This window comes from Chaetodon auriga, chromosome 13 (assembly GCF_051107435.1).
Source record: "Chaetodon auriga isolate fChaAug3 chromosome 13, fChaAug3.hap1, whole genome shotgun sequence".
Taxonomy (NCBI): domain Eukaryota; kingdom Metazoa; phylum Chordata; class Actinopteri; order Chaetodontiformes; family Chaetodontidae; genus Chaetodon; species Chaetodon auriga.
The window spans coordinates 12,543,593-12,570,179 of NC_135086.1; the positions used below are offsets into that span (position 1 = coordinate 12,543,593).

General features: G+C 41.0%; 1 protein-coding gene across 2 annotated transcripts in view; it reads right to left on the minus strand.

The window, feature by feature from the left end:
- Positions 1-777: 777 nt before the first annotated feature.
- The window catches only part of kcnh7 (potassium voltage-gated channel subfamily H member 7), a 36,242-nt gene continuing 10,432 nt past the window's right edge, over positions 778-26,587 (minus strand). Inside the window, exons 4-16 of one of the 2 annotated variants that reach the window (XM_076746354.1) lie at positions 22,814-23,248; positions 22,477-22,497; positions 21,277-21,488; positions 19,005-19,430; positions 15,827-16,226; positions 15,386-15,585; positions 13,709-13,961; positions 10,376-10,581; positions 9,963-10,050; positions 9,641-9,802; positions 7,878-8,034; positions 4,569-4,749; positions 778-3,739 (exon numbers count right to left, since the gene is read on the minus strand). In XM_076746354.1, coding sequence (XP_076602469.1) covers positions 3,437-3,739; positions 4,569-4,749; positions 7,878-8,034; positions 9,641-9,802; positions 9,963-10,050; positions 10,376-10,581; positions 13,709-13,961; positions 15,386-15,585; positions 15,827-16,226; positions 19,005-19,430; positions 21,277-21,488; positions 22,477-22,497; positions 22,814-23,248 — 3,044 coding nt within the window. In that variant the 3' untranslated portion in view covers positions 778-3,436. The remainder of the gene's footprint in view (positions 3,740-4,568; positions 4,750-7,877; positions 8,035-9,640; positions 9,803-9,962; positions 10,051-10,375; positions 10,582-13,708; positions 13,962-15,385; positions 15,586-15,826; positions 16,227-19,004; positions 19,431-21,276; positions 21,489-22,476; positions 22,498-22,813; positions 23,249-26,587) is intronic. The other variant, XM_076746355.1, reaches the window with a different exon arrangement.

Consider the following 26,587-nt stretch of genomic DNA (forward strand, 5'->3'; position numbering starts at 1 on the left):
AGGTCCCACACACCCATCAGATAGATAGATAGATAGATAGATAGATAGATAGATAGATAGATAGATAGATAGATAGATAGATAGATACTTTATTCATACCCAAGGGAAATTCACTCACACACTGTTTGATTGACTCCTCCTTCACTCTCACACTGCATCTGTAAAGGCGGGACAGCTGTCACCTTTACCATGTTATTTTGATTTACTTGAGTATTTTCATTTGGTGCAACTTTACATGAGTAGAAATACTCCACGGAGAGGGAAAATCTCACACCACGACATTTCTCGACAATTCTATGTTCTAGTAACTTTTCAGATTGAGACATAACAAGCTGAAGACTCATGAAAAATGATGTATTGCTATGAACACTCAGGCAGTAGTCAGACATGGATCCATAGAATACTATACAAAGACTAATTTATATTCTCTTTCCATCAGACTGGTATGCCGCATTATTCTCTCAATTCATACAACAGCATAGTTTTATTCCAGTGGTGGTGATTATTGTGAGGTTAGCACATGATCGAGGCCACAGCTACAAACATCTGTGCTCTCTGACAACAGCTCACTGCCCAAGCCCACCCAACTGCTGCTGCTAACAACAGTAATAAAGTATGGACAGTACAATCCATTGACCCCTGGCCTTTTATCGTCTGCTCATCCCAAGCTCCCTGGCTGATTCATCACATCTCCCTTATTCTGCATACTGTACAAGTAACAACAGTATTTCCATTTTTTATACGGCAATACGGACATAAAAAATCCAGAGACTCTACTATAAGTGTGTTTTTGTTTATTGCTCCCACAGCTTCAAAACAAACATATGCTCTACTGTTTTCGAAAGAGTTTCTCATATAAGTTACTCAGTTTAAAAAAAATACATTTTTTTTTCTTTTTTACATCTGGCAATAAGATGTCTTTATTTTCTAACAATTCTCTAACAACATTTTAACTTTATTGTACATTGCCAACAAAAACAGTACAGGGAAACGATATGAATCGTTGATGGTTAGTTATACATGAAGATGCTGACTTAGCATTTGGATTGGTTGTATAGGCACAAGACCCTCTCTGGGGCCTGCTTATGCGCAAGTGCTAACTTTCTATGTGTTCCCCAATCCCCCCTTCACCAACCCACCCTCTAAGTGCATCCTAAAAGAGACAAGTATGCTGACATCATTTATATTGTAATGTGCTACTTTGGGCTTATAAGCAGTGCAAAACAGTAAATATATATAAATAAAATGCATGCACTGCCTTGTAGAAATACCTACATCATACTTGTTTGTCAGAGGCCTAGCTCTGGGATAACAGCATGTCATGATATCAGCCTGGACAAACATGTACAGTGTATTCTGTTGGCTTTAGGTTGTAGAGTAGGTGCACGTCAGTGACAGTATAATAATGCACATTGTTTAAAGAAAAGACTACAGTATTCTTGATACTGTACTGTATATTGCAGTGCAATTGTCCATAACCCCTGAGTCACACTTCAGAGAAGACAGGCATACAACGAAGGATAAGAAAACTGTTCTCACACCTCTGTAATAATGCTGTATTACACTATTAGCTGCAGAAAATATTTTGTATAATCAGTTCAAATGCAGGCTCAGGCCCTGGTAGAATCTGTATATGTGTCACACACAGGCTTTAGACTCTAAAAGGCTCTAACAGCAATGACCAGGTTCATCAGGCAAGTGTCCCAGCAGAAGACATTTGTTGTATGTGTTTCCACCTCATGGCCTTGTCAGTGCCCCAGAGTCAGATGCTATGCAGAGATTTCAGTGACTGGAGGAATGGCTGTGTCATCATTTTCCTCACGCTTTAGGTACGCATACCTGTATGATAGCCATGAGGACACAAAGCAGTGCAGGGCCCTAGCTTTGGCTCACATTCTTGCCTCTGAGTTTCAGGTTTTGCTTGCAAACCACCTGAACAAGCCCTGGTGACAGTGGCAGGCAGCCGTCAGGTGGCGTTTAGAATCTTCCCTGAATCTGCCTCGATCTCTACTCACCCATTGCACGGACTGGGGCATCAGAAGCTGAGTGATCGATTGCGTTGCTGTGTCTCCAGGGCTACTTTGGCAGTACTGTAGCTGCTCTCTGTTAACACTGAGCTTGTGAGATAACTTTTCCCTCTTAAGACTGCAGGAATGACAGGGTGGGAAAAGGCTTGAAAGAGTTGTTGGCAAATTCCTGTCCAAACAAATGGTCACTGTTAACTATACAAAAGGAATTTCAGACTTCTATTAGTCGATGGACAGGAGTTTTCCTGGCAGTGTTTGTCCTGGAACTCCAGGTCTCTGTTATGTACAGTGGGATGACCTATTTGTGTGGCCATTTACTTCCACCTCTCTCTTTCTCTCTGCACAGCAATACCCCAGTGAAGGGTGGGTGGCTTCTGATTGTCACCTTGTGACTTGATTTACATAAGTCCTTGTTTTTAGTCTCTTCCTGGGTCTTTGACAAGCATGCTCAGCACCCACAGGTACCTTGTCTGGTGATGTTGAGGAGCAGTAGGCTTGAGTCATACTGTGCATGCCCTTCCTGGATTGTTTCGCCATCTTCCATCTGCTGCGTAGACTGGTGAGCGGTGGAGGCTGTGGTCTGGATTTTGTGGAGTCAGACTAATCCCAGGTCTGCAAAAGTAACCCACCAGATGTGATGCATTGATGCCTGGAGTAGTGGACTTGTCTAGCTTAAGGTTTGTCAGCCATACTTAACAAGTAATGATAGAGAGGTTGTCATGCCTTTTTTCTATGATCTATGAATAAAATTGTGAACGTAGTTCGACTGGTGCACTGAGACCCAATTTGCAAACAGTAGGACAGAGATGGTGTTCATTATGGCTGTCTGTAGGCTTGCGCCCACTCAGTCCAGCCCAGTGTGTGTTGGGACATAAAATGTTGCACAAGAGGCACAAGAAGGGTTTCAGAGCCCATTAGAGTACAAAGCCTGGCTTAGACCAAAAGTTCTGTGTTGTAGTGCTCATTTTATCACAACCAGCATCCCTGCTGACTTAGCGGAGTTGAGTTAAGAAGCTGTAGACTTAGGGTTCTCCTTGTGGTTAAATAGGTTGTCCTGATTGGTTGGAACATCTACATATAGATTTTTGAGTGTGAATATGTCAACATGACGATGCTAAAAGAGTCCATCAGAGGGCTTCTGTGTTGATAGAACTACTGTTACAATGTGTAACCATTGCTAGTACAATGAGAACTGCAGAAAGCAGTTTGTTAATGCATTGTTACCTGCAGCAAACAGTATTTTATCCACATGCATAAGGAACAAAGAAACAAAAAAACATCTTACCTCTATAACCAAGCCATTGCAAATGAACAATGCAGACGTCTGTGCCTGCATACTGATGAAAAGCAGCTACTTAGTAATTACAGCATTACAACCCAGGTATTAGAACACTATGCTGCCACAGGGTTTATGGCCTTGGAAACTCTGGGTCTGAGACAGGTCTATGGAGTCCAGTGGTATTGAGGTTGGAGTCAGAAGGGGATGGAGAGGAAGAGGAGGAGGAGGTGGAAGAGGTTTCAGTTGGAAGAAGGATCAATGCTGACTGTTGATGCCCTGTGATTTGCTGCTGCTGCTGCTGTTGTTGTGGCTCTGCATGTCTTTGTACAAGCAACGCTGTAAGGCTGTCCTCGACGGGTGCGTTCACGTTAGCCAAACTCGCCAGGGAGTCTTTGGATTCCTGAATGGTCCTCTCCAGTTTGAGGCTGGGGCCCTAAAAGAAGAGTGACAGAATATATACAACTTAATTGCCTGTGATGGGGTAAATGGACATCTATTTATATTTTGTTTCAAAATTCAGTATTTTGTAGTAAAAAAAAAGTTCAAAATTGGATCAATCTGAAGTTGTAATTGCGAGAAGAAAGCAATTATTATAATATTGAAACAGTAAATAAAATAAATTAAGTACAAAAATCCAAAAGTCACTCTCTTGCCTCCAACTAGTTCAGACTGTAGCAGCTACACTTCTTACTGGTTTTAACAGACGACATCACATGCTCCACTCGCTCCCTGTTCAATTGATTTTAAGATTTTACTGATCACTTTTAAAGCATGTCTGGGTGTGTCCCCAAGCTACATAGAAATCCTGACCCCATTCTGGACAGTTTGTTGACTTCTGAGTATCCTGCTTATTATTATTATTATTATTATTATTATTATTATTATTATTATTATTATTATTATTATTAACAATATTTCACATTACTACTTTTAGCCTGTATTGACTCCCATATCGGTGAGGTCATCCAGACAGTTCAGATGGTGACAATGGCTCAATGATTCTTTCCTGTGATTGTCCAGACTTTCTGGCAAATGCTGTGGCAGACAAACCAATCAATCAAAACATTCAGCAGTAACAGTGTGAAGCAGGTAGCAGCAAAGCATTATGGAACAGTGGGAGCTTGTCAGATTACACAGACCGCCTCATTGTCACTGATGACTTGGTGAGAATGTGATTGGTGATTGTAAAAACCAGCTGATGCACGACTCATGTGCAAAAATAGCAACAATAACATAGTCTGTACCTCCTAAACCCCCCTTACTTGAGTTCCTGTATGGCTGAAGAAATGTGTTGCAGTCAGAGCAACTGGCTGAACCTTCACAGCAGGTCTGTGATAGTCTGGACTGGCAGTCACAGTGCTGTAGGCTGGAGGACCCAGCGTTGGCTGTCTTTGCAGCAGCTGCAGGATGGTGTGAATATCTGACATCAGCTGAGACTCCAGCCTGAAAAAGAACAAGAAAAAAAAAACAAAAAAAAAACATGGTATGAGACAGACAAGAAGAACTGAATGCATAATTCTGACAAGTCTGATTATGTAATGGCTGAAAACACACTCATTTGTGCTTCACTGAGCACTAGATGGAGCTTGTGCTCCTCGGTGGACAAATGAAGAGACGCTAAAGGCACGGAAACAAACGCTGCCAGGGTAGTAGACAAAAGACGCTGCTCCTGCTAGGAGTGATAATGAGCTTTGTGCGGGAGGTGTGAATTCAGCGTTTACTGTGGAAATGACTGCATCACACTCATTCGGTCAATCTAATTATGAGTAGATTTCATCCAAGCTCTATATTTAGGGCATCAGGCAAAATTGGGTAATGCTGAATAACGTTTTAATTACCTGTATTCCTTCTAATATACAGACATTGTCAAATTCGTTATGTTCTTGGTTTATTATGCTGCTGTATTGTAGAGAGGCAGCATTTGTTTACTAGGAAATGACTGATGAGGGACAAGGTAAAAGCAGTCGCATAGAAGACTTTATTGCAGGTGCAGCAAACTGAATTTTTCTTGGCTATTTATGTGGATTTGTTGAAGAGAATGCTGCACCAACATTTTTTTTCCTGTCATATCCTTTCAGACAAGTCAAAGCCACAGAAACACAAAATGACAGAGAAGTGCTGCTCATCCTGCAGCCAGCTAGCATTAGGGGGGAAAAACAAGGTCAGGTAGAGTGCAGTGGATAAAATGTCTTATTTGTGCTAAATAAAATGAGCCAGGCTGGTATTTCAGGCTGCTGTCTCTCATTCTCTGTGATAATTCCAGCTAAAAATACCACCTGCTGTTCATTTGTGTGTCTATTTCAGACGGCCTGCAAGCTGCAGGTGTGTTGTTTAAAGTATGGCCAGTGTGGTTGTCCTCTACAGAAAATAATGAGGCTAAAATGCAAAGTGTTCTTTCTGGAAAGGCAGTAGAAATGCTAATTTATTGTTTAGTTAGAGAGTGGGTTTTCTTCCAAAGATGATTCAGAAATAGTTTGTTCTCTGTCCTACTCTGCAAAATCGCACAAACAAACCTTTTGTACCAATCCATTCTCAAGTTTGATATGTTCCGGTTCTGCAGTGGTACATCCTGCTTCCAGTAGATCCAGCCGCCCACTCTGAGTCCGACAACAGCTTCTGCCAGCTAGTTGCCTTCCTCCACCTACTCATGTACATTGGCAATTGAACTACACATTACCAGTGATCGCGGTGGGAAGTGTAGCTTACTTTTAACAGTGTGGGAGGTGACAACTTTAAAGAATAAAGCACTTCATAATCATTAAGTCCCCAACTGAAAATGCAATGGTAGGATAATTAATAAGAATAAGCAAAATTTAATTGTGTTAACTTCCTCATTAAAATGCAATGCCCAAAATAATGCTTCTGCAAATTTCTGCACAGACCTGCCTGATTTTCAACCATTTATTTGATTTGTAATGATCCCTGCACACAATGTGCGCTGCTTTTTATACACAGACAGTGCAGACAAGGTGCTGGGCACATGCAGCCCTTTTTTATTCTATCTAGAGACATACTAATATTAGTACTCAGCTATTTACAAAAATAAGCAACCTTTAGAAGACATGAGCTGAACACAGAAGTTTTAATAATAATAAAAGATAATAATATAATTAAAGCTCCTGTGAGTAAAAAGTGAAAATTTGTGATGATTTTTACACATCAGATTTCGATTTGGGATAGCTGTTTTGGAGGTGAGTGAGCAATGGGGTCACCTTATATTTATATTGAATTTAACCCCATATCACACAGTTTCACTTTTTTAAACCCCCTTAAGTAGAGTCAAAGCTAGAAATATGATCTTTATTCCACTCTGCCCGGCAGTATTACACAGTACACATGTTTGTTATCGTTTGTATCTTTGGTAACTCCCCACACATTTTAAATAAAATGCTTGTGGGTTTGAACAACAAACAACACAGAGATTCAGTGTAAAATAGATTACATTATTAAAACCAAGAGCAAACTGAACTGCATAGGGGCATTGCAGGCACATGACTCCAGATTAACACTGCCTACTGGCTCTTCCCGTCATAGCTGATGGAGTTTACAGTGCATAAATACACAATACAGGTGCAGCTATTTGTGTAGGCCTAAGTCCATCCAGGTGAAGACAACAAATGCACAATCCACTTCGTCAAAAGAATGGCTTTGAGCGTGAAATTTCAGTCCTTGAGCCGGTCACCGTGTTTTGTTTTTAACAAGTGGAGTTTGAAAAAGTCAGTGTTGAGATATTTGCACGTATCTAAAAACCTGCTGACATCAAAGTCTTTCAAAATGTTTAGTAGTAGGTGTATTCTTTCTCTTCCCACCAGAAATATGGGCCTTTCTTTCATGCATGCATCTCTATCCCAGTCTTGCAAACTGTTAGCTGCGCAATGCACAGAGCTGACCGTAAAAATACAAGAGGCCATGTGTCGTAAAACCCCAGTTGGGACACATATTCCAAATGCACTGTGCACATGTCCATAGAATGCTCCTAAAGCCTGAATAATATTATCATGTCCAACACATCTTAAGTGGAAAATGCTCCATTCAGAAGAAAAAGACTAACTCAGAAAATCCAACCAGAATATGGTGTTTAAATGATCTGTATCAAATCTGGAAAATTGTCAAATTCGGAATAACAGTTAAACATAGTCAGTGTGTCCTAACAGCAAGTGTAGCTTGTGGCCATGGAAGACAAACAGTATGATGCAATTTCAACCAGTGAGTTATCAGACTCAGATTTATTTGTAACCTTTATTTATTCAGGGGCGTTTCACTGCAGGAATGATCACACTCACACCGTCACACGGTTCACACATGGAAGATACTCAGTGCAGCCACAGTCTCACCTGATGGCCACCGAGCTGCTCTACTGGAGCAGCCGGGGTTAAGGGCCCTGCTCAAGGGCACCTCAGTGGTGGTAATGAGCGACCTTCCAGTCACAAGCTCGCAATCGCTGCCTAATGATACAGCTATGAAAACACTTTCTGTGCCTTAGAATAGTATCACTTTTATCATAAACTGGTTTATAAGCTGGTAAAATTCACATTGTGGGGTGAGAGTCTGCTGACTCTAGAAATACGTACCTGTTTAGGTGCTCTTGAAGCTGACCTAAGCGCTGCTCCACCTCTCCATACGTGATTTCGCTGGCAGAGTTATCGTCCTCTCTCAGCTGATGGAACTGTGCTGACTCATCCAGGAAGTCCGCAGGCTTCTTACAGGCCCATTTATCACAGCACAGATCTGGAGAGCCAAACCAACACGCATGCTTTACATCCTCACATGTGGGTCAAAGCAACGTCATCACTGAACAAACCCCCCCTCACTAAAATAGAATGTAATTAATCTCTACATGAGAGCTGCATGTAGGTTCTTTGTTGTAATTTATCAAGCCCCTTGTACCGGCAGATTTGCTAATGCAGTGTTTTCTCGCAGCAAACTAACTATTGTTATCTCTCCTGGGCACATGTTAGCGCTCAGCTTGCGGTCCAGTGATATGTGTTGAGCCTCTTTTGTGATTTTAAACACAGAGATGATTCCCTCTGTGATTACACTATCTGCTGCAGCAGTCTGTGCAGGTGCGTTTGCACTGCTACAATGATTCGTACAGATATGAGGATCATTGTTGGCTTTTGTTTGTGCCTTTACCGTGCATGGCACTTACCTTTGCCCTCGTGCTGCCTTATTTTCTGTATCCCTCCAGCAGCAGAGATTAACAATAGCTTCAGTCTGTCACTCAGTTTTTCCTCCACATCTCCAAATGTCTGTCTTGTACTACTTGGCTTGCCAGACTTGTCAGTTGGGTGTGCTGTGCCCATACAAAATCCGATTTCTATATCAGGTTATTGCAGTCAGTCATTGTAGCGTATTTTAGATCTCTGAGCCAGACTCCTCAGGGAATATGAATTTGGAATTTCCACTCCTGTTTCTGTTTTATTGGAACGACTAAGTCTGCAGATCAAGCATGTTGGCATCGTAAAAGACGCTATTCATTATTGCAAATCTATGCATTTAAAGCCTGTTAGCCTTATGAGGGGGTTATCATTTTTGTTATCATTTTTGTTTCTACTACTATTTTGTATTATGTATTGACAGTCTTATCTGGGTTTGTGTCACAGCACTATCAACCAAACCACACCAAAGACCTCAGAAACTGCAAGAGAACTGAATCAGGTCTCTCTTACATGTATGCCTGCGTCAAAGCTGTGCGTCAACAGTGGTAAAATATGAAGCTCTGCACTGCAGTATCCATGGGCTAAAAACTGTCTTTATGAAGCTTGTAATGTTTGGCCTTTATTGACTGTATAAAATAATTGGATGCTAATTATAGTAAGCTATTGATGTGATTCAGCTCAACCATTGCATTTTCCCATTTTTTTTCTCCTTAATTTGGAACGGCTAATGTCCCATTACTGTGCTGCTTGTCACTTCTAATCTAAACCAACATTAGCACTATGTGAAAAAGCAGCCTTCTCATTCATTTCAATGAGACCGCTGCACTGGCCAATCAAATATAAGCGAGCGCACATTCCTGGTTGGTTATTCAGTGATGTGAACAGTGTACTTCTACCATTTCCTTTAAACTTTTGTGAGACAGAATAATTGTCTGTTTTGAAGTGAAATGGACCTCATGGGTCTATAAATCAACCCAGCCTCGGAGGCGCGGGAAGATCTCAAGTACCTCCGCACATTTACTGTTGCAGCAACAGGGACATGATCCCACACTGGCTTCCCACTGCCACAGTTATGTTTTTGCCCACGAAGGAACCCCACGCAACATTTCTTTAAGAGTCCTTGTCAAAACAGTGATATGTAACTTATAATTCATGAGTAAAGCAAAACACATTACCTTCAAAAGAGGGTCTCCTCTCCAAGTTGTCTCTGACAACAAGATTTGAGTCCAGGACTGTGGCACTGGGTGTAGAGGGACCTAGGACTTCTGTAGATCTCTTTAGGCACGAGTTAGACTCCCTCTCTCTCCCCACGTCTCTAACCGCTTCCTTGTTTTCCTCTGGAGAACAGCAATCAACAGCAGTCAGTGGAATAACACTCTACTGTATTCCACATGGAATAGATACTCTCGGGGAGCACCGCTCAGAGAACAATAACAAAGAACAAATTTGCAACCACAAAGCATGTGGAAAGAGGACCTGTGCTGTGTCTCTACTTACCTTTAGACAGATCTGGCGTGAAGGAGATCCGTCTTTTAGTGCTCTTTGTGGCCTCACCATTGGACTCACAGTCTTGGGAGCCTGAGGGCTGCAAAAATGTGAGAAATTGATTCATTAATGGAATTAGTGGTCAATATTTATTCATTCTGAACTGCTAGAAGAATGATAAAATCTAATACAACCAACTAAATTCCAAAATACATTGTCTTTGTACTGTTTTCAAGTTTTCAATTATATGTTTAAAAGAATTAGCAAATGATTACATTCTGTTTTATTTATGCTTTATACAGCGTCCCAGTGTTTTTGGACTTGGTTGCAGTTTAAAGTATCATTTTGAAAGCCCATAGTCATAGTGAATACATTTTAAACAGCAGGTCCCATGACTGCAGTGATATACAGTATATACTGCCTACCTTTACAGACTCATCTCTGAGGTTGAAGGTGAGCTCCAGGTTGTTGAAGAAGTAGTCAGCAAACTCGGGGTACATGTCTATCACCTCCAGCAGATCTTCCCTCTGAATGGTGCTCAGGTCGCAGTAACTCAGAGCTCGCACGTCAGCATTGGACTTCCCAGGCTTGGCAAATGGATGGATCATTTCTCCAAAGATGTCATTTTTTCCTGGTATCAGCACACACAGAGACAATAAATCGACTTGCGAAGGTTCACCAGCATAGGGCAAAAATGTCGAGTCTCCCAGCAATGACTTTACAAGTAGGCATGCACATTTCAGAGAAGGATTTATGTCACGATTTCTATGGTGACTCCACTATCACACTGCTCCTGAGGCTCTCACTAAAGGGCACCAGACGTGTTTGTTTTTGTGGGTAATAAAAATCAAACAGAGATACTCTCCCGAGGCCTGTGCATCAGTTGTCTTTCTATCTTTGATCCATTATTTACACTGAGGAATAACTGCTAACTCAAAGCAACTTTGAAGTGGAGGGAAAGGAGGCTTAGATTGTGATTGACACACTTGTGCACTTCAAAGGAAAGAAATGTGTGGATAATGGCTATCACATAATGAAGCCAGCTCTTCAGCAAACCTCTTCAGCCATGAAATTCAAGTCATGAAATCTACCATAGGCTTAGTTTTCAAACTGGGGAACAGAAGCTGAAATAAGGATTCATTTGCAAAGAACTGACTCCAGGTCTGGTTTAAAGGTTGTGATGCAAAAACCTCTTTGTTGGTGCCCGGGTTCACTTAATGCCAACACTGTAAGCAGGGGTTCGGGAGAAAGAGATATGATATGTTGGCAGCCAGCGTGCCTTTCACAGCATGCACCGGACACCTTTCTGCCACAGAGAGCAGCCTCACACAGAGTGCTGTAGCTCTCCCCCACGTAGCACAAGGATTTGAGTGGTTAGATTTAGTCATTAGCATGGACAGTAGTGCGAGAGACTAATTCCTCACCTGTGGAACAATGCTCGTAACCTTGTTGACCTCGGCATCATTACAAGAGGAAAATGCTTTAGCGCTACCGGCTGACTGCTACCTTGTTAGAGGCCGGGGCCGTTTGGTAGACAACACTCAAGTTTTTGCAAACAAATTGCAGCCAAATGGTGCTGATGGAGCCTTATGTTTGTATCAAATATAAATGGGCTGATCCATGAGATCAGTGACGTTTCCGGTGTGTTTGTTAATAATGGGTTTTGTGTGATGCAGCAGCTTTTGCTAAGCTTAAACCCCATTCTGTCAGGTGCAGCTTTGGAGAGCATTCATCTCATGAATAATGGCAAGTTTAATCCAGGCTTGGCCTGTAGCACCTGGTTGTGGTTCACCCATGAAGAAAAAGATAAATATTATTCTAGTAAGAGTAATGAGTATTCAGTATCACTATATTACTAAAGCCAAATATTATTAATAAATTTCAAGCTGGCAATTATTTATTTCGTCATTTTACTCTTTTACTGCCCTTTTTTTTAATAATCATTATTTTCCAGTTTTAACTCATTTTCCTGTGCTGTCAAAAAAGTGGCAGCTATTTCACAGTGTTCTTTGAAGACGCCAAACAACCTTTCATGGAGTAATTTAATAGAAATGTCAGCGTTAACCTGCCACATGAACAGCCCTGTTGCGCAGAGGACAGGAATGGGGGGGCGGCAGGCACACCTTGCCTTTCTTGTCAAAATGTGTGAACATGATGTGGTTTGGCTGCTGTAATGACTTGAAAATTATTCGCTCAAGGACTCACATTATAACAGTTAATTCTTTGATGTGCACACAAGTCACGCTGCGTTTCTTTGTAGGTATCGCTGTGTTAAAATAATCCGTGCCCACTGGGAGGCTGCACTGCCTATCCCTCTCTGAGCTTGTGACAGCAGCATCGCCACATTTTTGGAAATATCAAGCATCCTGGGCAGAGTGGAGGTTAGCTCGATCAATAATTCAAATGTTTCAATCAATCAGAACAAACTACATAATTAATATCTTTCACCAAAAGTCAACAGTGAACACCCGTGTTTTTGATTACGGGCAAAGTCTGTGTTTCCTGGCTATTCAAACACATATTTTCACAAAAAAAAACAAACAAAAAAACAAAAAACATACCAAATACTTTTGTGACTGCTTCCTCTTTGACTACAAACAAAAGGCAAAATCCTTGCATACTGATAGGACGGACAATAGATTTGCCAGAAAAACCACACTGTGGTCAGAACAACACGACTTTGAAACAGCATTTCCTTTTTCGAGATCAGAACAAAGGTTTTGTCTCCGTCTCAACAGATTTGACGCTGACATTCAACACACAATCGGCTGAGAGATCTTGGGCACAATAGGGAGGTGACTTTTACAGTTGATCACACTTTACTGTGATAGGTGGAGGTTTTGAGAAGAGCAGAGCCTGTTGCTACATCCATGATACCAATGATGGACACTGGCAAAAAGGTCAAACAAAAAACAATCTGTCTTGGCTGAAAGAGATAAAAAAAAAGAAAGAAAAAAAACAGTCTCTTACTAATTTAGCATATATAACTCAAAATTGGACTTTATGATACTTTACATGATCAGTGTTGTGCAAGTTAAAGAAAACATTAATTAGTGACGGTTGCTTGTTATTTGTCAAAAGTAACTGAATTACTTTACCAGTTACTGTATGTAAAAGTAATTAGTTACTTGGGAAAGTAGCATTTGCATTACTATTAAATGTCCACTTCAATTTTCTAATTAATGCACACATACAGTGGCTATATTATTTTACTGTTGCTGTGGCACAGTGTGGGACAAGACAATTGTCAAATTCAATCTATTATCATACTCGATATTGCTGCAGGGATAGGAGTTATTAATACCACCACACCACCAGAGGGCAGCAACTACCAGTCGTCCTACCTGTAAGCCATCTTGTCTTATCTTGGTTAGACAGTTGGATTTGGAATAACATGCACACGATGCCAGATGTACGTGTTAAGCGAGCTTTGCTACAGTAGTTCTAAAATAATTATATTAATGAACTCAAGTTTCTTCAGTTTATATTAGAAACATTACAACCACAAGGAATAAAAGCAAGCGCACATTGGCACCATCAGGTCAGGTGACGTTTGCTCATATACCGAATATCAAGGGAAGAGATTTTCCACCATTTTTCACATAAGACAAAAGTAGCGAATAAAAAGCCCATTTAAATTTCAGTAAATTTAATCGCGTTACGTAAGTTACATTTTTAGTTACCACCAAAAGCAGTGAAATTACTCCTGCTTCCATTGCTTCGTACACCGCACATAATCAACAAGAGATTATACTTACCCAGGATGGCTACAACAATGTCATCTTTCAGGATCTCAATAGAACCACGGGACAGGAAGTAGAGAGCGGTGAGCACATCACCGCTGTGGACCAGAGTGTCTCCAGGAGGGGCATGAGTGGTTTTGAAATGCATGGCCAAGGCCCTCAGGCAGCCTTTGGTGGCTCCTTGGAATGCTTTGCAGTTGTGAAGAAGATTCCTGTTGAGATGAAGGCAGATATCTGCCTGCAGGCACTCAGGAAAACCTTTTAACACCTGTGATGCAGACAAAAATCCGTGAGTAAAACGGCCAGCGTATTGGTTTCATAGCCTCAAACTGCCGCATTTAGATAATTGTTGTGCGACCTGGTGGAAGCTGTGAGCAGCAAATGTGTTAAGATGAATGTGCTGTTACTAAGAGAAGCTGTTATTAAGCTTGACAATTCCACAGAGATGAGGACATCAGATGATAGCAAACACGTTACAGAGTCCTTGACTGTTAAACACAGTCAGATGCATATACATCACATCTTCAGCGAAGCTCAAACGCAACAGAGCAGACACTATGATGTTTCTCCATTGAGATGCATTCATAAAAATTATACAGAGATGCAACAAATGCTGATTTTGGGGGATTTTCATAACAAATGTAGGATGTAAAAATAACTGCCACCTGGATTTATGTAACCGCCCCCTGAGCTAAACGCACAGCACAAAGCCTGCACAGTTCTGGCTTTGTCTCTTTCTTCTCTTGAACAGGTAACACATAATATCAAAGGGAGGAGGAAGGTATATTGTTTGATAAATGCAAGCTATAACGACGCCACTGTTTTTTATACCCTAAATCCATTAGTTTGTAGGAGCCAGGTCTTAAACTCAGAATTCTGATATTAAAGTGGAAAAACAAAACTCAGACCAGAAACCACATTTAATAATCACGACTTCTGTGCTTTATCCCACTCCTTCATAGCATATGTGGCATATTATATGGTTATGTAATTTCATCATTACAAGTTCATAATATGCTAATTAAAACAACCCTTTGAGGTGGGTGGCTCTATATATCATCCATGTATGCAGGTATGTATGGAATGCTTTAATTAATCAAGTCTTTCATTTAATCCTGGCTTATTTCCATATATGCTTAACTTTTGTTGCTTGAATTGATGAAAAACTGAAAAGCAGTATTCACCAAAAAACATAAAATTACCTGGGAATGAAATCCTGCAGGAAACCTTTCACTGTTATAATCTCAAACTTGGGACAGTTACAAGATATTTACTTGAACACAAAACTAATAAACAAGCAGAACACACAAATTAACACATTTTTTTTGGTCAGGCACAGCAGTACTATTTCTATTTTCAGTGCATGCTCTTAGTTTTACACTCACACACTTTGCTCTGAAATATGATTTCTTTGCTTTGAGATATAAAACTATGCTGTAACTTAACCTAATAAACCGAAACAGTGCTGAAATGGAATGGAAATAACAAGAAATAAAAATATGAATATGTACCTCCTGCTCTTACCAATGAAGAGATGTTAATCCAGATGAAAAGCAGACAAGAGAAAGAAAGCTCTTTTTAGAATCATGCTTATAGTATTTCAGTGATTATTCATTGAGATGGTTCATTATGGCAGACATCCTATCCAGTTACAGTTGCAGGTAGATGACGGCGGTGATGTTTTTTATTTACCGTGTTCATATCGATGCCATTGGTGTAGGTCCAGGAGTGCTGGAAGTACTCCTCCAGCCTTTGCCTCAGTGGGTTTGGAATCTGGTGAAAGCGTATGAACTCCTTGACCCGTAACATTTGAGCATGATAGCGGGCCGTACCCGAGTACAACCTCTGGATGATGGCAGAGACGTTTCCAAAAATACTGGCATACATAAGGGCTGAAATCGAGACAACGATCAATAAATGAGGTGAGCTGCATTCGACAGACTGCTTTGCATGTTTATTGCCTTTTCCCACAGAGGCACTTGAACTTGATCGAATGCTGTGACAAACACAGACAATCTGTTGTCTGGGATTGCTTCAAAAGAAGTTTGTGCCTTAAATCATTTCAAGTGCTGTGGCAGATAAAAACAGAATAGAGGTATGCTAAAAGAAAAGAAAAAGATATAACATACTCACAGCCAATCAACATGACGCAGATGGAAAAGATCTTCTCTGAGTTGGTGTTTGGGGAAACATTTCCAAAGCCCACGCTGGTCAGACTGCTGAAGGTGAAGTAAAGTGCTGTGACATACTTGTCCTTGATAGAGGGACCAGAGCTTGGATCGCTGTAGTTGTATCGCTTTCCAATGGACACGCCCAGATTGTCCAGCCAGCCGATCTTGTGCTCCAAGTAGGGCTTCTCCACATTGCCGATGGCATACCATATACAGGCGAGCCAGTGGGCAATGAGGGCGAAGATGCACATGAGCAGCATGAGGACGGCAGCACCGTACTCAGAGTAGCGGTCCAGCTTCCTGGCTACACGCACCAATCGCAGGAGCCTCGCTGTCTTCAACAGGCCAATCAGAGTGGTAGTCTAAACAAAACGTACGGTTTGAATGTTAATGTATAAACTGAAAACTCTGTGACAGTATTATAATACAAGAACATACATCTCGTTTTACTATTGGACTTTTTCGTGCAATTCTCTCCTCAAGAATCGATCGTATTTGTTGCATATCTTCCACGGCCATGTGCTCTGATGTGTTCTCTTTGTTAACAACAAATCTAAACTTGTGACAAACCACGAGTGTCACTTCAAAAACTGACCTAATGGCTGCATTGTGGCAACTCCCCACAGTTCTTTGGTCAAAGGCAAATGAACACAGAAGTGAAGACAGCAGCAGTCCACCGATAAATCCTCATTTATTCAACACCGAACAGGCAGCAACACTCACACAGTGGCTCCCTGGGAGTTTGTTGCTGCTTCTGTGTCATCAAGGCAGGTTTTAGCAACACTAACCGCCATTCCCATTAGCATGGCCATTTATCTACCTGACAATTACTGAATGACCTTTGAAAATGAAGTCAATGTCTGCACACGAGAGAGACTCTCCTTCCTAACCACTCGGTTAGGGTTGTGTTTAATCTTGATTTTCTTAAGACAAATGAAAAACAAAACCTACCTGACAGTTTGTTTCTTTACAGAATGAAGTTGTTTAAATGAGAGTTTCACCATTTTTGAATCCATATGTTATTAAGCATTACCACTCAAAGCACAACCACACCAGCAGGTTCATTTTGGAGAGACTAACATCTCCACAACACTTTCTAACAGGGTTTTTCTTCAAATGTTCTTTCAAAAATGCACCAGTCTTTTTATTGTGCTTTATGAACACTATATCTCTTGGTTACGATGGTGTCATGAGCTGGAATTTGTGCAAAGCAGAGTTAATAAAACCTGATTGAAAGCATGGTTTGCAACCATCTTTTTCAGTATAACTGACCATATACTGTGAGCTTTCTGCTTTTTATGAGCTGGCGTATTTCTATCTGGTTTGCTGACACCAAACATGTTGAATATCTAGGCTGAAGCATAAACATAACAATTGGGTCTTTTTGTCCTGGACAACTTGCTGAACGTCTAAAAGCATTTTATTCTGATTTCTTTGCTGCTTAGCACTGCTGCTTTGCAAAAAAAGGGTCTGGGGTTCGAGTCCACTGTTTGACTGCTGCCTTTCTGTGTAGGATTTGCATATTGGAAATGTCAGTGTGAGTATTTTTATCTGTTGGTATGTTGGCCCTTTATTTGAATTTAAAGGCCCACACTGACATAAATGTGAGGTATATTCTGTATGTATGTACAGAATTCGATGGACAATTAGTATTTTGTGTGCTTCTCAACTGATACTAATACAGGCTTGTTTTACTGCTGGCTTTACAAATGTCACTCATCTACCAACACTGGAGAAAAACTAATTAGAAACAGTCAGCATGAAACATGAATAACAAAATAATAATTTGGCCTTTAAAAACTCATATCGGTTAAACCTACAAGCACATTGCAGTGTACAATCTAATGAAAGTTCAATTAAGTCTCAGATGTACCTGCACAAGCAATTATGTAACACTGCTGCACAGCCCCCCCCCCCCACTCTCTAATGTTTAGGGGGTTCAACTTAGGACAAAGGACTCAACTTCTTTCCCACCACATCCACAGTGAAATAGCTTGAAGCAAATCTTTTGTTTTTCTGACTACAATTATTATGATGATTAACAAAACACTGCATGGTGCCAATTTTGCATAATGCCTCTCACAGTATGTTCAATCTTCTGGCAAGATTAAGCTGTTTTGAAAGCAACAAGACATTGATTGAAATTTATTTCAAATGTATTCCCTGCTCTAATCAAATGGTTTATTTAAGCGCTTGTAGGTTAAAACCGTCTTGTTGAGCTGCTAAATTAAATGAGCCTTGTGAAAACCATCTGCCACTGTCTCAGTTGCTTTTATTTTCTGAATGAGAATGCCGTTGAGCAGGACTTTGCGTGCTCAGTCTGAAAATTATGAACACCAAGCTGGAAAGCTATAAATGCAAGTGAAGTATCGGCACGTTATCAAGGCATATGACGTCCTATTTATAGACCTGAAAGGGAAATGACTAGTTTTCCCCTTCAGTTAATTTTTTAAATGAAAATCAGTAGATTCAGACTGAAATATGTTTTACAACTTATTGTGCAAATTTGCTGATTTGTTATTTGTTAAACCGTCTTGTGAGAGAAACAAATGTCCATTTGCTTTTTGATTTTTTGTCATTCACTGAACTGACTCAGCAGCAGCAGCAGCAGCAGTGGTGGAAAAGATGATTATGGTTTATAATCAGGAGCTTTCCTGGTGTAATGGAGTGCCTACAAAGCACGATAAAGCACTGAAGTGGATCCAGAGCCTGAGGGGACATATCCTACCAACAAACAAGCCAGCAGGCCTGGCAGCCAGCCTACCAATGGCCATCTCACATCTGCATGTAAGCTGTGCACACAGCCCTGTTGGCCTGCTCCTCACATAAATGCATCATTGATTGCCATTTGGTAAGCCATTAATCCGTGTAAATGGATTCTAGAATGAGGACCATTCAAAAAAAAAAAAAAAAGAAAAAGAAAAAAAGAAAAAAAAAAACCAAACAAACATGCAATTTAAAGTAATCCTTTCAGAGCCGAGACAGAAAGATTCAGGCTTTAAGTAGTGGCCCAGGGGCACAAGTCTGGACTTAGTAAATGGATAACAGTGCAAGCATGGCTGGGTTGATGTGCAGTAAAGCTCCCTGGGAGAAAAAAAAAACAGGTAAAAAAAAAACTATATGCATTAGAGATAACATACCTCATCTGATCCTGAGCCAAAGATGAGAAGGTCAAAGGGGATTGCCGCCACCATGTCTATAAGGAACCAGCCTTTAAAGTAGTGGATTGCTATCTTGGCTGGATCGCTGACCACCTCCTCATTCTGGTTTACATAAGTGGTCCTGAAGTTTATGAGGATGTCAATGATGAACATGATGTCCACAATTAAATCCACTACATTAAGAGGGTTGCAGGAGTATCCGCATTCACGCCTCTTGTGCTCCCCTTGGTCATTGAGAAGAAAAGCAGCAGAGTAGGGAGTTAGGATCGCAGTGTAGATGACCAGCAGCAGGATCAGCCAGTCCCACACAGCTTTGAAGGGGCTGTAGTGGAGGATGGTGAACTTGTCAATGCGGGTCGTCTGGAGTTTGTACTCTGGTAGCACGTCAGCTCCGAGTGACAGGACCTGTTGAGACAGGGTCGGAGCAGTGAGGGAAACCAGCTGATGACACCGCTCCGTAGGATCACTGATAATGTGAAACCATAATTCACTTTCTAAATTGACGTTGATAGTGTTTGAGGTACAAAAAAACCCTCAATCTGTTCATTGATCACCCTGAAGATACCTTCAAGTACTTAATTCATATGATAATTATTGCTGAAGCCCACAGGTAATTTCACAGACTTCAAGGATTGATTTGACAGCAATGGTAACACAATAATGTAAGTGCTCTGCAGTCAAACAGTATTAGGTACAGGCAGTCACTCTAGTATGACAAGTAGATTGCCTGTGTCCTGGCACCATGAATAATGTGACTGCCACATTTGCAAGAGGTCCATTCTGTTAGAACAGCTGTCTTAACTTGTACTGATATATATTTTTATACATATATTTTGGTAAGCAAACATTTGTTTTAATTTCCCCATATGAATGAACTCTAGACTGGATGGTAAATTATTCAGCGTGCTCTGGAAGGCCAAACTACTGTCCCCTGTTTTTTTTTTTTTTTTTTTCTTTTGGCTTAATAAGCAGTGGCAGACAAAGAGAGAGGGCTCTCCTATGGCAGAATATAGTGCAGGAGTGAGGATGAGGGCAGCAGGTCTGTCTATTCATTTGAGCACATTCCCCTATCTTCAACACATGAATTATAGATTTCCCCATGCTAGCAGTCAGGAAGCAGATGCAGTGTTCACGTCTCAGCGGTGTCTCAAAACTAAAAACAGTAGGGAGGGAGGGAGGGAGTGAATTTAATCATGATAATGGCTTATCTTAATTTATGAAAGAGAAATCTCTGTTGAAAGAAGTTTAAATATAAGGTTTCTGGACCTCTAGTGAGCGTGGTTGTTACTAACATTGCTCTACAGTACTAGCTGAATTTAATTTCTGTGCTTATTTCTACCCAGAGTATAAAAAAGAAAACCTTTGTCAGAATGGTTCAAGTTATCCGACAAATATAGCCTATGTATTTTGATTTTCTACTTAATGCAATCAGACGAAACGTAGGCATTCATTAATGTGCGACAACTGCATGCACTCTTCGCTGTCCTTGACGAGCTGGCATCAGCTGTGCTACTGGACTTGTCAACAGGCTATTCTGCCACCAGACAGCCCTTGTTTCAGCCATATGACAGGAAGTGTTGGTCCTGCTGCATTGTCCTTGAGCAAGAAACTGAATCCCTACAGAAGTGTTATGAACCTGCATCTGGGCTTGGAAGTAAAAAGATGAATTTCGTTGATGAGGGATCAGTGGAATGTCCTTTCTCTCCCTTTCTGAAACACTTGATGAATTTACTTGATAAATTTCAACCTTTTTACTTGATGAATTTCAACCTTTTTCTCTTAAATACCATCACGCCTTTCTCAATGCCCGATTACCCCATCACTCTTGTCCTCTATGTCACTGCTCCCTTGTTGACCTGGGTATGCTGCAGTAGTCATGTGAATAAACAGGATCAGCAGCTACTGTTTTTTACCTGGCAGGTTGCAACATGTGCTGTATATCAATGTATCACACTATTCTGCAACCCTCCCTGGAGATGCCCCCAACCAATGACTGTAGTCAGAGTCACTAGTGCAGTGCCAAATATATTATTCCTTTGCCAGCTTCCCACCCACAAACACCACCAACTGTTTTCTTTGAAATGCAGAATCAAGGGTTACTGAGAATTGAACCTCAGGTCTTGTGATGGTGGCTGAGATTTTTGCCTCGGTGCCACCTACATGAGTATGCATGTTGAAAATATCCACTGCAGATCGGCTACTAGCAAAATTATGAATCAAAAGATTCTGCAAGCACAGTTTCCCGACTCACCTGTGTGACTTTCTCTGTGACATTGTGAGTTCTGTCTTTGACCTTCGGTGCTATGATGGTTGTGTCAGATGTTGGCGGAGAATGAGTCTTCTTATCGGTCCCCTCAGAGAAGTTGAGTGCAATCAGAGGGATCTTGTTGATGGTGCTATACTTGTTGATGTTAGAATCAGAGGTAGAGCCGAGCAGGCTGGACTTCACGTGATTAAAAGGGCCTGGTGGTTTAGAACAAATAGCAGACACCTTAGTACCCTCGCTAAACTTATTTTATCTTGGGTAACTTGACTAAAATCGGCTGTTAATCGTACATAATATTTCAAATAGATTCACTGATAGGAGTTGAAGGTTAAGAGCTAAGGGAGTTACAATTCGTACTTTTGTGTTTTAGGCATTACGCTCACATGACAGTGATACACAGCGCTCTGTACACTGTAGATATACTGATGTAGCCAGCTGTGCACTCTACAATACTTGGATAATGGAGGAGCTATGGCGAATATTTATCTACTTTGTCTGCAAATCTGCTGCAGCTCATATGTCGTTGAGAATAAGGTCAAGTACTGAGAACCTTGAATAAGAACCAATTACAAATTTAGGGGAACTGATGATTCAAAGACAAAAGATTCAATTGAACGTAATCTTAAAAGCAAAGTTTTGACCTACGGTGCTTCTGTTTTCATCACTTGTTATGCATGCATCACTGCAAATGTGTTAATAGATGCTGGAATGGAGAAAGTGCATCTCTTGCTAAAATCATTGTATAGGAAATTTCATGTGTGGCAGCAGAGAGCTGCTGAGTAAAGAGCGTTTCTGTAACGCAATGCATTTGTGTAGGGTTTTCCCACAGATACCGTGTGCATGATGGCTAGCGCAGCTTTGAAGAAGAGCCAGTTAGCAGACCCGCTATGCTATCACATAACACAAGCATACACACATGCAGGTTAATCTAAAAGCAATGCTTTGATTAGCATATGATGAGAGCAGATATGAGGCTAATAGTGTCATGTCAATATGATTTCATAGTATGCTGATGTGACAAAATCACTTCATTGATGTAAGTGTACAACCATTTAACAGAGTTAAGTGCAGTAAGCCTCAATTTGTGTGGATCTGTGAAGAGCATTTATGCTGATTGCTTTGCTTGAAAGTCATACTCCAAAAAAGCACAGAGCAATGAAATCATGGTCAGAAATACTTGATTACCTCTGACATGGCTACCATTGTCTAAAGGCAGCATTTTGTGGACAGAGCAAATAAAGAAGAAACATTTCAACAAACCTATACACATTTGAGAAAAGATGTTAAGATCAAAATGAGAGTAAAGTTAATAAAACAAGAACGCTGTCTGTTAAATATTACTTTTGAAGTCCAAATCTATAATTGTGTACATTGCCTTGTTGACCCCAGAGTTACATAGTTAATGCTGGTTGGCTCTCCAATGCAAACTCATTTAATGTGATGGCTGGGCCAGTGGGGCGCTGTACACTAATCACAGATTGGAGTAATAAGATATGCTCAGAGGAGATACTCTTGTAAATACCTTCACTTGTATGGCGATCCCTGAATACGCCTTTGGAATTGGAGTAGCCTTCAATTTCATGGACGGATGAGGCTCGCCTCATGCTGTTGATGCTGCCTCTGGGGAAAGTGTTTGACAGGGTGGTAGAGGTCTGCAGCTCTGTCTGGTACAGCTTCTCCCAGGGGAGTTTGGGGGATGAATGGTCAAGTGGTTCAGGACCGATGCTAGCCTGGGAAGAGTGGTGGCTTGAGCCTATGAGGCCATGCGTGTCATTGGCCTCAATGGGACTGCAAAGGCTCTTGGTAGGTGAGGGGAAGTTCTGAAGGGCCACTGAGTCCTCATTGTCTTTGGGTGAGTCCACCATCACAGCATCTGGGTCCTCTTGTGGAAGAGATTGCTTGTTGGTGTTCATTAGGCTCAAAGCAGCCTGGCGGAAGCGGAAGAATCTGCTCCTCCCTTAAAATTGACATAAAATGTCCAAAATTTTAGGTTTAGTCTGCTGAAAACATATGAAGGAAAATGGAAAATAAAATAAAATGTAAAAATTTGGGCTCAGGTATCTCAAATGTGCAGGCCTCTGTGGACTTTTTCAGATTAATCTGTTGTAAGATTTCTATACCGTATTTGTTCCCAGAAGAACAAGGAAGACAGAATTTCTACAACAATGTCTGCAATGAAGCTCTCTTAATGAACAAAGCTGTGTTCAGCTCAACATAATATATGTTAAACAATAAAAGATCAGTGCACTAAACCATGAAAATGAAGACAAATCAAAAGAGATTTGGTTTTGCCATGGTGCAACATATCTCCATATCTCACTGCCCACAAGCATTAGACAGAGAGCAAATTGCACCATTGATCTATCAAGCCTCATTGATTTGAGGCAGGAGCGCAGTTTTTGTACCGAAGCCACATTTTCAGAATGGACACAGTAGCAGAGGTTAATGACCTCTGGGGACAGAGTGAAAGTTTTGGCTCATTAACAATAGAAAGTGAAAGTGAACCCTGCCTCACTCATGAGGCACCCATCCCTCAGCACCCTCCTTACATAACATCATTGCCATCTGTTTCCATTCCCTGGTCTAATGTGCTGATGTTACAACTATAGCAGCTTACAATAGAGTCGTGACACTCAACAAGTTTCCTGGAGAGGGACCCGATGACATGCTGAGCTGAGATATGGACAACCTTCCTGTCTGCAGTGAGACTGCATCACGTGTACTGTTGCTTTGGCTGAATGCTTGTATAATACCCATAATACGTATTTTAGGGTTAGGGATCTGGGTCTTTTCCCAATATTTCTTGACTAAAAACCTGCAAAAGAGAGATTCCCAATGGCCTCAGCCGTACTTTGTGTCAACTGCTAATTAGCAAATGCTAGCATTGTAAAACATTCAACTAAGATAGTGAACACAGCTAATATTATAACTGCCCAACATCAGCACAGTAGCACTGACATTGTGAGCATGTTAGCATGCTGACATTAGCATTTAGCTCAAAGTACCACTGCTGTTGACTCAGACATTTTTAAAGTGAAGGGGGCAATCGTGCTTATAATCAAAGCTTCAGTAAAACTTGAATTTCTAAACTTGTTAAGTGAGTAAAAATGCATTCCACATATGTGAGGAAGAGATATATTCACATGTAGGCTACCTTGTTTTAGTCTCGAAGACATGTCATTGCTCGCTTGATTCAATTTCTATTTCAAATTTTTGTCTTCATTCAAATTTTCACATTGTGTCCTCAAAGAAGCGTCTCTTATTGTTGTTTGTACGTAGGTATACTGCTGAAACTTGATCTGAGGATTTGGCTCTCCCATATTGAGCTTGCTCACTGGTTGTTGTCTCGCTGATGTATGGATCTGCTTCCTGCTCGAACTGGATTGTTGTGCTTATTTTTGGGTTTATTTTCATTAGAGTGGATGGGTGTCTGCCTTAGTGTGTTGCTGGCTTTGAAAAACAAGGATTCTGTGTTTATTGGAGGACATTCCCTCCATGTATAGAATGATTATATCATCAAATCTATGCATGTTGGTGTGGAGTTTTCACCATATGTTGCAGCTATTTTGACAAAAGCCTTTTAAAGCTGTCCTGAAAAAGCTTATCATCAGCTCACAGTGCTGTCCTGACGTCTCTTCCGAGGTGCTTTCAAACCAATTCACACCTTAATTCAGGGGACTGATGACTCACACAGGACTGTTATGTGATCTGAACAACCTATACGTGGCATAAATGACTGTCTCGTGACTTTTCATTCTGAAAGATTTTACCTACTTTGGGACTCCCTACTCGTGAGCAGACTGATTAAATCTCTTGGTGCTGAAATGTCTTCAAGAATGAGTTTAAATAACTTTGGGACTCCCTACTCGTGAACAGACTGATTAAATCTCTTGGTGCTGAAATGTCTTCAAGAATAAGGCAGCTCTAATTCCAATTAAGTATCTCTTAATACCCTTTCACTTGCATTATATTTGTTACGGCACATTTTCCAGCTCAGTGTGAAGGGGTGAGGATGAGGATCAGTCCTCTGCTTGTACTCTGCTGAAAAAATGGTGGATTGCTGCCCTTTGAACTGTGAGTGAGTTGCTGCTTCAAGGGAAGGAGCTCAAGTACCTTGAGGTCTTCTCAAACGGGGGTAAGATGTTAGATGGATGCGACATTAGCAGCAGCATGGACTTTTGTATCGGACTGCTGTGCTGAAGAAGCAGAACAGAGCCTGAAGGCGAAGATCTTGATTTACGAGTTGAATTATATTCTGTCCCTCAGCTACGCTCATGAGCTGTGGGTAGTGTTCAAGTCAGCGAGATTGCGGATACAAGCAGCCAGCATGATTTTCCTTCACAGGTTGTCTGGTCTGGGGTAGGAAGAGGAAAGAGCTTGCAGTGGACCTGCTCTCTATTCAAAGAAAGAAGGCTCTATTTGAAAGTTCATTCATTCTAATTGAGTTTCGTCACTCAGTAGAACTCAAAGAGAGTAAGCATAGTGATGGCGAACCTTTACAGTTGAACTTCTGAGTGAAATACTGTATTGCACAATGCATCATATGCACCCAGTTGTACACGGAACAGTAAAACTCTGTGCACTGAGCAGTGTTTCTCTCTGCTGGGTAATTTCTAACTATTGTCTCTGGTGTTGGACCTTGAAGGCATGTTGAGGTTGCTGAATGGTGTGTTCTAGATGGCAGCTCAGGGAAAGAGGGATTGCTCTCTTCCAGGCTCAATATTGTGCTGGTTGACACCTGCAGGATTATTGCCTGCTGTCAGCACCGGATCATAATTAGCCCCCCAATGTCCCAAAATCACTTTTCACAGGCTGCTACACTAAAACTTACGGTTAGATACGAATGTCTTCCCTGATCATTTCAGGTGAAATGCCAAAAAAGGGAGAAAGCAGTTTGAAAGCAGTGATGTATCAAGGTACTTCCTCTGCCAAGGGGATGGTTCTTTCATTCTCCTTTAAAAGCCCATTAACCGGAAAGGACTTTTCATTTGCTGTTAAATGTGCCTATCTGTCATACACATCTGAAGTAATATAGAATACGTGGTGTGGAAACAATCAATATGAAAGACAAAAATATTAGTATCAGTCTTTAAAACCCCAGTTATAGCATAAAATTACATTTTAACACCCTGCTGTTATCTAAGGGCTGCCCACAGACAAAGACAATGGTAAGGTCATCCTTTAAGTGTGATGTGTGCATGTAGTCAAGACTTGTTCTAATGTAAAGTCACATCATATGTTTATCTGCCCCATCTACCCACAGATCCCCCTGCTGAAGCGCTGTCACAAGCAATCA